A 13,645-nucleotide genomic window follows, 5' to 3' on the forward strand; every position below is an offset into this window, starting at 1 on the left:
CCATCCCGGTCATTTGTGACGTATAATTATGTTCATAAAGTAACGGCCCCCCTGTTCCACCAGACCGTGTACTATGCTTTAGTTTATTCATTTTATTCCATTTTTAATTTCATTTTCAACAGTCAAAAAGTACAATAAAGATAACGGCGATTTATTTATGCACTCAACCCCGACGTGTACCTTTATTTCGTCGCTTTTGTTTTCGTATTCTCGTTTCTTATTGAAATTTATGCAACGGCAAAATCAAATATTCCCATAATTCGAATGTGTTATGGTGTTATCTTCGCCTTAATTGCTCCCACTCAAAATTCAATATTCAAACACGTTGAACGAGTCCAAAATTGGGCGAAACCCATTCATGGCAAATTTTTAAAAATGGCGTTATTTAAACAAATTAATTGGGTGTATCTATGGTTTCGTAAATGGTTTTAAACAAATAATATTTTCGACTGTCGTAGTGTACGTCCTTAATTATTATATTCATAAATTCAAGGTTTTTTGGGGGGTTTTGTTTATTTAGGAACCATTATTTAAACGTATGGTAATTGCTTAGATATGATATGGTTATTTATGGATAATTATAATTTTCCTTAAGTAGACAATGGTTGATTTACACGTTTATTACAAATATATTTATTTATGAAATTTTACAATTACTTTTTTTTTGTAAAAATAGAAAAATTAATATTAATTATTTTTTTTTGAATTTTATATATTAAATGTAAGCACTTATTAATAGTCATTTCATGATAAAGAAACATAATAATACAACGAGTATTTTTTTGTATGAATTATTGTGACAAATAGTTTTAAATTATTTTTGTTATTTAAAAAATTTGATTTATTGGCATTCTTTTCACATAGTATATAAAATAAGTGTTTTTATCTAATCTCTTAATTTTAGAATTATCATATGGGACATTCTCATAGGTTATCAACAAAAAAAAAATAAAGCTGAATTTTAATTAATTTCAATAGTTATACATCAGTCACTGTATTCACTTCGTACTAAAAAAATGTTTTATCATAATACAGATTACCAAAGACAAAAAATATGTATGAATATATTTAAAATGTATTGGTACCAACTCGGGTACCATTTAAATTTACAAATGTTACGAAGAAATGGGCCACGTGATCATTTAAATTTACAAAAGTTACGAAGTAGACACTGAAGCCAATTTCCTCTTGGTACCTATTTTGGAAGATCATCAAAAGGAAGGTCTTTTTGTCAGTTATCCACCACCACACGCATAATAAGCATAAATATCATAACAATCCCCAAAGGAGTTATCGCCACAACGTGGAAAAAAAGTATACAAACCGTATAAATACTTCTATAAAAAAACATCAGTGTTCAACGTACGTTAGAAACAAAATAATTCTGAATAGCTGATCACACATAATAACTTTAAAGTAATCAAACCAAATTACACAACACTGCTCTCATTTAGGTCTTCAGAAATCTATACATGAGAAAAACTATTTTACGAGATCATATTGTTTCTAAATAAACAATGAACAACAATAACAATCATATACTTAATATAATAATACATATTTAAACATATCAATCCTAATATAAACAGTATTTTTGTAATAATGCTAAATTACTATAAAAGTCTTATGTGTCTTCCTCAATTTCTCATAGGTTATCAATAAAATACAATAAAATATTATATATTATATATAATTACTTTATTATTATTATTATTATATTATGTACTATTATATATTACATTATATAACATAAATAAATAAAATAATAAATATTTTAATACTTTATACATTAATTGTTGAATACTAATACTTATTTATTATTATTAATAATTATTATTACAGAGGATGTGAATATTTTTTCCAAGAGGTTATCAAAAAATACAGATTTAATAATTTTTTAATCAGATATACACTTCTAAATAAGTCGATTTGTTTTTGTGCTTTTTTATGCGGTGTTTACTTCTTAATTAGATCTGGTTAATCATATCTGGTTAAAAAAAATTCGTCCCATTTTTAGAATTATTGTATAGAAAAATGATTTTTTTCTAAATTTCTAACAGGTTATCAAAAAATACAGATTAATACTTTTACACATTAATTGTGGAATATTAGTACCTATTTCATAGAACAAATATTATAATTATAACGGAATATGATAATATTAAATTCAAAACTTTATACTTAGAATAATGTAAAAGACACGAATATTTTTCAATTTCTAATGGGTTATCAAAAATATAGATTTATATTTATAGCTTCAAATATTAATTATTGAATACTACTATACACTTTGTAGTAAAACAACATAAAACATAATACGTATTTTTATAATATTATTTACTTAAAAGTCTTATTTTTGTTTTTTCTCAATTTCTAACAGGTTATATATATAGAATTCCGTATTTTTTTTATAAGAATTCTATATGTTTTTTAAGTTTGCCCATTAATCATTGAATATTAATTAGTATTTATTTCATAGTAGAAAATATTATCATAACAAACGAGTATTTTTATAATAAATATAAATTAAAAGTTTTATTTTTAGCATTTTTGTAGAGAACACATACATTTTTCAGAATCTTACAGGTTATTTTAAAACTGTTTATTGTTAATTTTTGAAAATTTGTATCTATTTTATAGTAATAATATTAAATTTAAAAACTTATTTTTAGATGATGATTTAATTGTATAAGACACGAATATTTCAGGTTATGAAAAATATAGATTTATTATAATATTTTCAAACATTAATTTTTAAATATTATTATTTATTTTATACATAACAACATAATACGTATTTCTATAATATTATTTACTTAAAAGTCTTATTTTTTGAATTATTGTTTAGACCATATTCTATCAATTTCTAGTTTATAAAGAATTCTTAATAAGTTTACCCATTAATTGTTGAATATTAATATTCATTTCATAGTAGAAAATATAATCATAAATATAATTAGTATAACATAATACGTATTTTTATAAAGAATATAAATTAAAAGTTTTATTATTAGAATTCCTGAAAAGGACATGAATATTTTTTCAATATCTTACATGTTACTTTAACTTTTAAATCTTAGTTTTATAATAAAATATATAATAACAACATACATATTTTTATAACATTGTTAAATTAAAAGGATCATTTTTAAAATTATTGCAGGGGACATGAATATTTTTCAATTTCAAACAGCTTATTAAAAAATACAGATTTACTTTAATACTTTTATACATTAATTGATAAATACTAATACCCATTTTATAATAAAAATATACTGCTCACAGCATAATATGTATTTTTATGATAATATTAAATTCAAAGCCACAATTTTTGAAGAATTGTATGTAAGACAGGAATATTTTTCAATTTCTAATAAATTATCAAAAAATATAGATTTATTTTAATACTTTCAAAGATTAGTTATTGGATACTTCTATTTACTCTATAGTAAAAAATAACATAATATGTATTTCTATAATATTATTAACTGAAAAGTCTTAGTTTTGGAATTATTCTTTAGAACAATCATATTTTCTCAATTTTTAAGAGAATTCCATATTTATTTTAATAAATTTACCATTTATTATTGAGTATAAAAGACTTATTTTTAGAATTCCTCTAAAGAACACGATTATTTTTCAATATCTTACATGTTATTTTAAAACTTTTAAATATTAATTCTTGAAAACTGGGAACTAATTTATAGTAAACTACATAATAACGACATAAGTATTTTTAAAACAATATTAAAATAAAAGCCTCATTTTTAAAATAATTGTATTTTGCAATTTCTAACAGCTTATTAAAAAATAAAGATTTATTTTAAGACTTACTCATTAATTGTTAAATACTAGTACCCATTTCATGGTAAAAATATGATAATCATAACGTGATATATATTTTATGATGATACTAAATTCAAAGCTTTATTTTTAGAATAATTGCATAAGACACGAATATTTTTCAATAGGTTATCAAAAGTATAACTTTATGACTATACTTTCAAACAAACTATTGAATATTTATAGTAAAAATAAAATAATACCAATTTTTATAATATTACTAACTTAAAAATCTTATCTTACAATCATTTTCGTAATAATACATTAAATTATTAATTTATAATAAAATTAATTATTATTAAATGTCTTATTTTCAAATATATTGTGATGGACAACGATTTTTTTCTCAATTTCTTACAGGTAATCAAAAAATTGTTGAATACTAGTATGTATTCTTATGATAATGATTAAAAATCTTAATTTTAGAATTATTGTATTCTTCGTATATATTTTATTTTCTAACAGGTTATGAAAAAATATAAACTTATTTTAATAAATTTAAATATTATTTCTTGAATGTTGCTCATTTTATAGTAAAAAATAATAATATAATATTGATAAAAAATTAAAAATATAATTTCAGCCGATGATATTTATTCTTTAAAATAAAAAGGGAAGAAAATTTAATCAATTTCTAAGTTCTAGGTGATCAAAATTTGCTTTATGAAAACTCATAATGAATTAGAATTTTAAAAAAGGCTTAAACTTATCCAGCATGAATCTAATCCTGCCATAACTGAAATTAAAGTATTAAATAAATTTAATACGAAACCGGAGTATACCAAGCTCATTCCAGTTTTACAAAAACCATAGAGGAGAACCCAATTACACAAACAAAAACTGATGGCACCACCAAAAACGGTAGCAAAAAACCAAAAGACGAACACAACAAAAGCAAAATCATCCGAGATGATCAGATCGGATCAGCCATTGTCTGGATGACGTCACCGCGAGCCCAGGAGCAGGTTATTACACCTGAAGCTCCGCCCCACCGGGTCGCGGCTTCTGGGCAGTGCCCGCCGCGGAACCAGACCCAGCCTCCGAAACGAAGAGGAACCCGATCGCCGAGATTAGTGCCCAAAAGGTTCAGTCCGATTCTGGTTTCCACGACGAGAGCTGTTGCTGCTGCTGCTGCCGTCGCCCGCTGCCTGCTATTGTTGACAGATAGCGAGGTTCCAAAGTTGTTGACAGTTTTTTATTTTGCCGTTGGCCGTACCGTACGACCAGTGCGTATTGGATTTTGTGAACGCTGGGTACTGTGATTGATTTGTTGGTGTTTGTTTTGCCTTTCCTTTATTTTGGTATGAGTGAACATTTTGTGTGGATTCAAGGATTAATTGCTTAGGTGAGTCCGGTTGGGTGTTGGGAGGAACGTTAATTAGGCTATATTGGTCGGTAATTGGATTAGATTGGTTTGTTTGATGTTTCATATTCGACGTTTTATAATTACTTTGTCCCGCAATTATAAATTTTAGCTTGGAACTTGATTTTATGGGATTTATCTGTATTTGGTAATCTATGAGTAACTAGTTTATCTTCCAATAAGGTTAACATTCTCAGATTATTTAATCTATGTTTATTTATTTATTACTATTAGTTTAACTAATAGTTGATTTATTTAAATTTTAAAGTGAAAATCAGTGTCAATATATTTTTTTATAATTCAGGTTAATTTAAATTACTTAAATTAATCAGTCAATTATACGTAAAACTACTTATGTCAACTTACCGACATTTATAATAAATAAATAAATAATATGTCTATTAACAAATAATTTCAACATAAACTGCGAAGACATTCATTTTTACTTCTCTTGTCCCTTTTCTATTAAAACTCTATTCATAAATTTTGAAATCATAGTAAGAAAATGTGCTTGTTAATAATTAAAACTTGTGACAATTATAGTCCAAGAGTATACTTTCTTCATAATCTCTATTGTCTACAAATAATAAACATAAGATTTTCGATTCACTTAAAGAACTATAGTCATAATAAAGGTTTAGTTAAGAATATAAGTACAGTAGAAAATGTACTTGTCAAGAAATAAAACTTGTGACAATTACAGTGTCTTCTTTCTTCACATTCTTTATGAATATTAACAATATTAAACAAAAGATTTTGGATTATTTTAAAGAACTATAATTATAACAAAGATTTAGTTAAAAACATAAGTACAGAAGAAAATACTCCTGTTACAAATAAAACTTGTGATAATTACAGTCTAAGAGACATCTACCTTCATAATCGCTATGAATATTAACAATATTAAATATAAGATTTGGATTGCTTTAAAGAATTATAGTCAGAATAAAGATTTAGTTAAAAGTTTTATTTGTTATCAAGAAAAGATTCTTGTTAACAAATAAAACTTGTGACAATTACAAAGTATTTACTGTCTTCAACATCTCTATGAATATTATCAACATTATACATAAGATTTTGGATTATTTTAAAGAACTATAGTTAAAATTTAGTTAAAAACATAAGTATAGAAGAAAATACTCTTGTTAACAAATAAAACTTGTGACAATTACAGCCCAAGAATCTTCTTTCTTCATAATATTTATGTCTACTAATATTAATCATAAGTTTTTAGACCGTTTAAAAGAACTTTATTCATAATAAGGATTTAGTTAAGAACATAAATACAGTAGAAAAAATTCTTGTTAACAAATAAAACTTGTGACAATTATAGTCTGAGTCTTCTCTATAAATATTAACAATATTAAGGATACGATTTTGGATTGTTTTAAAGAATTATAGTCGTAATAAAGATTTAGTTAAAGTCATATGTACAGAAGAAAATACTCTTGTTAACAAATAAAACTTGTGTTAATTAAAGTCCAAGAATCTTCTTTTTTCATAGTTTCTGTTGTCTACTAAAACATAAATTTTTAGATAGCTTCAAAGAACTATATTCATAATAAGGATTTAGTTAAAAACATAAGTACAGAAGAAAATATTCTTGTTAACAAATAAAACTTGTTACAATTACGGTCCGAGTCTTCTTTCTTTATAATCTCTATGAATATTAACAATATTAAACATAAGATTTTGGATTATTTTAAAGAATTATAGTCATAATAAAGATTTAGTTAAAAATATATGTACAGAAGAAAATTCTTTTTAACAAAAAAAACTTGTGTCAATTAAAGTCCAAGAATCTTCTTTCTTGATAATTTCTGTTGTCTACTAGTTTTAAATATAAGATTTTAGACATTCTCAAAGAACTATGTCCATAATAACGATTTAGTTAAGAACATAAGTTCAGTATAAAATATTCTTGTTAACAAATAAAACTTGTGACAATTATAGTCTAAGAGTCTTCTTTCTTCATAATCTCTATGAATATTAACAATATTAAACATAAGATTTTGGATTATTTTAAAGAATTATAGTCATAATAAAGATTTAGTTAAAAACATAAGTACAGGAGAAAATACTCTTGTTAACAAATAAAACTTGTGACAATTACAGACCAGGAATCTTCTTTTTACATAATCTATCTTATCCATCAATATTACACCAAAACTTGTGACAATTACAGACCAAGAATCTTCTTTCTTTATAATCTTTGATGTTTTGCAATATTAAAAAAAATATTAAAAGTTTTTAGATAGTTTTAAAGAAAGATTTAGTTAAGTACATAAGTAAAGAAGAATCTTGTTACAATTACTCTCCAAGAATCTTCTAATCTTTTAAGTTTTAATAAACTACATTCGTAATAATAATTTATATAAGAACATAAGTACAGAAATATGAAGTAAATTATATATTTTTATTTGATATTAGTATTTATTATTATAAATTAATGGCAAACGTTTAAACATAAATAAATCAATTAAAGTAAAAGAGAATATAATGTTTCCATATTTTATAATATTTATTTATAACTATGAACGTTTTTATTTGTCTTTTTCAGATTTATCTTTATTACTATTTATCCAGACTGGCTCTTAAGTTGATATAGTATTTTTATGGGGTGAATTCTGGGCCAGTGCCAAAGACAAACATAAAAATCACCCTGTGTAAATACAAGTATTATTGTCACCTACAAATTAAATATATATATAAATATCTTAAAGTTTTATGTTACAACTAACTTTTAAAATAAAATCAATATAACCAACTCCCTCTAAAATTAATTAACCATTTCATTACTTCCATGTCAATAAATAACTATGCTTTAGTAGAAGCTAAATCCACGTTAACATCATTAAATATTAAATTATATTCCCACAAATTTCACTTTAAACTACAAAGTAAATTATCAGTTTTATCGACATATTTGAAATTTTCTCACTTATAAATTTCTAAAACTTGTATATTATACATATAATAATAAATTGTACACTCCATTAAGCTTTCCACTATTATTTATTATTTATTACATAAACCATAAACGTTGCAGTTGTAAATTATGTTGGTGTACACATAAAATTATTTAATAATTACGGTTGATTTTATGTATTACATTTGTATGTTAATAGTTACATGTTATACAATCTTAAAATAACATTTTGGTTTATAATCTCCCCATAATTTGTCTTAAGACTCAACTACTACTAAATAATAAATAACTTCACAGCCCACAAAACTTTAAAACAAAAGCTCCAGAAAAGAAACTTAACATCCCGTCCAAGTTCTTCCTAAGACAAGGTCATTAAAAAAGTGTCATCCTCCAACCGGACAAATTTATAGGTATGCTAATCGGACCAGAAAAACTGGGCCCCGTCCGCTTTTCGTTTTTCATCCATTAGTGGTGGCTAACAGCATCGTAAACAATTAAAAAAGACGGAGCCCTCGTGGAACTCGACCGCGAAAGATGACCGTGCAACATTAAAATTCCGTTCGGTTTATTCGGATGAAGCTGTTCGTGCAGATGTCCAATAATATAGAACCTCTTTTTCAGTCGGCACATAAAATCGCAACTACAATTCGTATCGATTATGTGGCCGCAATTAATACGCATTATTTTACTACAATTCGCATGCTGATCGTGGTGTTTACTTACGATTTAATTGTGTCTGGTTCAACATCCTTCTGGATTAAATGGAGGAAGTTCCAAGCTTTATCGTCCGACCAGATAAAAATTATTAAAATCGTTGTTGATGCATAACCATCGTGGTTAAATCGCTCTTTATTTGTACCTCATGTACGACCGTTCTAATTAACTCGGTCTAATCGTAAAACCAAAACAATACGAAACAATTAAAATTTTATTGCGTATTAAGGCGACTTCCTTTTGTAATTTTGTGGGATTCCATTAGTGAGAGGAGGTCGGACGGTGTAACGTGAGATTAGGTGAATTTTTCAGATAGGTAAAATGAGTGTTTTGTACTGCGATACGGCCACGTCCTACATTGACTAATCTGCAAGCTGCACTTTGGCTAGCACATGTCTAGGATAATGAAGACGGTCTTAATGAGCCTTTTGATAAGATAACTTCGGTACCTGTGGCTTAAAAAACCGACGGTGTTTACTCGATTGATAAAAGGGGAGGCTGCTTTTTTCGGTACGTCGAACAAAGGTTACAGCCCTAATTAAGCTCGGGAACATGTGAAGCTATAATAATCCGCAGTACGTTTTGACGTTATTTTTTAATTTCAACTCGATTGTGCACATCGATGTGTAAGCCAGTGAGGAAATTATGATAAGGGATATCAGCATGTAATTAGTGTCATTCGGAATACATTTAAAAAAGTTGATAAGACCAAAATATCTTATCGGTTACTCAGCCTACGCATTTAGTTACAATTTCTTATCGGCGCAACGAAAAAGCTAGAAATTTACTCTTTAGTCTTGTTTCCTGTGCCTACTTGTGCAAAATTGGCTCAATGTATCAAACTTTTGGTGAAAAAATCATCTTAAGAACAACCTTCACTTTCTTCCATGGTTTGAATATAAAATATTCATTGTGAGGATCCCAAACTGTCCTTAAATGGGCTTGTAAGATACAAAATTTACAGTGCCTCTTATTATTCCTGAAGAAGACACTTCAACAAAGAAACTTTTCTTCTTCTTCTTATTCCATGGTCTTTATTAAAAGCATTACACTTTTAGAAAGATTTGCAGCCTTTTCTTCTAAAAATACTTCTTGTAAAAACAATGAAAGAACAACCTTCACTTTCTCAATCGCCTTAATATAGAAAATCCACTTTGAGTTTCCCATACTGTCCCAAAATGGACTTGTAAGGTATCATATTTGCAGTGAGGGTACCATTCTTGGAGAAGAAATTCTAATGAAAAATGTTTTCTCTTTATTCCTTCATCTTGGTCAAAAGCATTACACTTTTAGGATGATTTGAAGCTTTTAGATTCTCCAAATGTTACAAAATGAAGCTTTTAAGATATATGTATTCATTATCTTCTAGGAATGTTTTTTATAGAAACTCAGGAGAAATAACTTTCAGTTTCTTGATAATCTTGGTATAAAAAAACACTTTGTGGTTCCAAAACTGTCCCAAAGTGGGCTTGTAAGATATCAAATTTGCAGTAGGTCTATCATTCCTGAAGAAGAAATTCTAAAAAAGAATATTTTCTCTACATTCTTTCATCTTGGTTAAAAGCATTACACTTTTAGGATGATTTGTAGCTTTTAGATTCCCCAAATGTCCCAAAATGAAGCTGTGAGATATCAAATTTGTGTTATATGTATTCATTATCTTCTAGGAATGTTTCTTGTAGAAACTCAGAAGAAATAACTTTCAGTTTCTTGATAATCTTGATATAAAAAAACACTTTGTGGTTCCAAAACTGTCCCAAAATGGGCTTGTAATATATCAAATTTGCAGTAGGTCTATCATTCCTGAAGAAGAAATTCTAAAAAAGAATATTTTCTCTATATTCTTTCATCTTGGTTAAAAGCATTAGACTTTTAGGATGATTTGTAGCTTTTAGATTTCCCAAGTGTCCCAAAATGAAGCTGTGAGATATCAAATTTGTGTTATATGTATTCATTATCTTCTAGGAATGTTTCTTGTAGAAACTCAGAAGAAAAAACTTTCAGTTTCTTGTTAATCTTGATGTAAAAAAACACTTTCTGGTTCCCAAACTGTCCCAAAATGGACTTTTAGGATGATTTGTAGCTTTTACATTCCCCAAATGTCCCAAAATGAAGCTGTAAGATATCAGATTTGCTTTATACCCAGGAATGTTTCTTATAGATACTCTGAGGTAATAACTTTCTTAATAATCTTTATATAAAAAATCCACTTTGGGGTTCCCAAACTGTCCCAAAATAGACTTGTAAGATATTAAATTTGCAGTATGTCTAACATTCCTGAAGAAGAAACTCTAATAAACAATGTTTTTTCTTTATTCTTTCATATTAGTTAAAAGGATTACTCTTTTAGGATGATTTGTACCTTTTGGATTCACCAAATGTCCCAAAATGAAGCTGTAAGATATCAAATTAGCTTTATATCTTATCATTATCTTCTAGGAATGTCTCTTGTAGAAACTCAGAAGAAACAGCTTTCACTTTCTAAATAATCTTGATATAAAAAATCCACTTTGTGGTTCCCAAACTGTCCCAAAATGTTACAAGCCCATTAAACATAACAAGTATCTTATCATTTTTGAAGAAGGCGAATCACCTTGATTAAAAAATTCTCTTCTCTAAATGACTCAAAATGTGTTCTAAGATGTCAAAATATCTCAATATCATCTAGAAATAATTGTTTTTTGAAGAAACAATGAATCTTTGTTCTCCAATTCATCACCTTGACTAAAAGATCCTAATTTATAGCTTTCTGTTCTCCAAATGACTCAAAAAGTGCTCTAAAATACAAAATATGTAATTATCATCATCTAGAAATATTTGTTGTCTTTAATCAAGACGAATATTCTATTGTAATCTGCAAATTCCACAAAAAAAAACCTTCTGACCACAAAACATACCGACTTATTGCATATGGCCCGAGTAATTTACCTGTCCAGATAAAAAGCCGAAACGGCGTTCTATATTTAAAGGCCGCAATCAGCGTGCACCTAAAAATATGCATGGCGGCGAGCGAATTTCCAACCGAGTGCAATTGATAAGGCCGGAGTGGCCGAGGCGCATAAATCAATTGCCAAGATTGCGGAGGATTCCGTCGAGGTTTCCTGGAAGACGGATCTGCTGCGTTCGTCCTGAGTGCTCCGCTAATGACTCTTAATTTAGACGGTGCAGGAATTCGACCGGTATTGCTGCTAGAGTTCTTCCTTTTTTTTTGTTATTTGGCTGCTGATGGTTTAATTACATTGTATTGGTACTTTAGGACTGATTTAATTGAACGTTGATTGGGAATAGTATTTTTGAAAGTGAGTCTGTTTTATTTACTTTCACGAAAGCCCAATTAACTTTAGATTAATTACTTGTTTTGGAAACAGCTGTGTGACAACGACAGTGAGGTCATAACAATTAACCTGTATTAGGTAGGAACAGCGACAGATATCCCAAACATTTCACTCCGTTGTCAAAACAGTCCAATTTAATGTGACGAACAGCACATTAGACAGCAAAAGGGATGCAATTATTGGGCGATGAAGGGTGGATTCCTTAAATCCCAGACATCTTGAATGTGCCTGTTACGGCTTGTGGAATGTATCGGTTCATATTACTGAGCACACGTCCGATGACAGATTCCACAGCTTTGAAATATCGCCGTTGGGGTAACGACGAAATGAATTATTGATGAAGTCACAAATAGAAATGTGGCTCGTTTAGAAATACGCAGTTTTTCCTATGTGTGTGATCGTGTGGGTCGACTGGAATATATTTAGGTTTATTGCCAATTAGTGGGAAAGGTTAAATGTCGTTATAGTTCTTACTGTTAAAAGTCAAGCCCAGAAAAATGGATTTCACTACTTGATGTCGTAGCTTCCAGTGTTTGAAACGATTATTTTTTCTTCCAGATGACCAACACAAACTACCCATACAACCCCAACCCCATAATGTTCCATTCGAGCACCAACTCCGGCGGCTACACCGACTCCAACGCCTCAGGCTTCCACCAGCACCTCCAACAGTCCCCGGTCTACGTGCCCAGCAACCGTGCCATGCCCCAATACTCCACGCCCGCCGGCGGCCACTTCGGGGCGGCGCACCAGAGCGGTTGGCATGCTGGCGGTGGCTACGGAGAGATGGCAGCGCCCTCCGCCCACAGTCTCGGCACGTCGCCCCATCACGCCGGGGCTTTGAGTGCCGGCCAGTTCTACGCCCAGAACATGATGATGAGCTCGTGGCGGGCTTACGATGGGGCTGGCTTCCAGAGGACTTCTCCTTACGGTGAGTATTGAGCTGTTTATCAAAGTTTGACTTTCAAAAGCAAATCGCAAATCAACGGATCATAGAGCGGGGAACCTATTTCGCTGACAAAGAACCCGACTTTGGTCTCGGTTCAGGTTCTGAACGCGAGCATATGCTCTATGGGCGGCCGGCGGCCCGACTCCGAGCCAGTTATTTAGAGACTGCATTAGGATCGACGATAACGGGAACATCAGCGTAAATCACCCATCAAAAGCGGCAAAGATACACTGCACAGAACTGGAGCATACTCTCTTAGCCGGTGTCTTATCGAATTGCCATAAATGAGTTTTCAAGTGGGCGCGGCTTCCTAGTTACGAAAGGGGGATAATTTTCGGACTGGAAACATAACACCCGGCTTCGCTTTGTAGATAAGCGATGGGGTTTTTTTTCTGATGGATTGTTGGCACGTCGGGATCATAAATATGTTTATGAATGGAACAGACGTAAACGTAAGGAGTGCGTTATAAAGTGGATGAGCCCCATTTAGTCTATTAAAGCAGGGATCATGC

At 29.3% G+C, this 13,645-nt stretch overlaps 1 protein-coding gene across 3 annotated transcripts in view; it reads left to right on the forward strand.

The window, feature by feature from the left end:
- Positions 1-13,645, forward strand: part of LOC109600481 (GATA-binding factor A-like) — a 100,430-nt gene that overhangs the window by 74,755 nt on the left and 12,030 nt on the right. For 2 of the 3 annotated variants that reach the window (XM_049966614.1, XM_049966616.1), the window contains exon 2: positions 12,743-13,115. In XM_049966614.1, the coding sequence (XP_049822571.1) occupies positions 12,743-13,115 (373 nt within the window). Of the gene's footprint in view, positions 1-4,982; positions 5,189-12,742; positions 13,116-13,645 lie in introns of those variants that run through there. The other variant, XM_049966615.1, reaches the window with a different exon arrangement.

Source organism: Aethina tumida, chromosome 4 (assembly GCF_024364675.1).
Source record: "Aethina tumida isolate Nest 87 chromosome 4, icAetTumi1.1, whole genome shotgun sequence".
Classification (NCBI taxonomy): Eukaryota; Metazoa; Arthropoda; class Insecta; order Coleoptera; family Nitidulidae; genus Aethina; species Aethina tumida.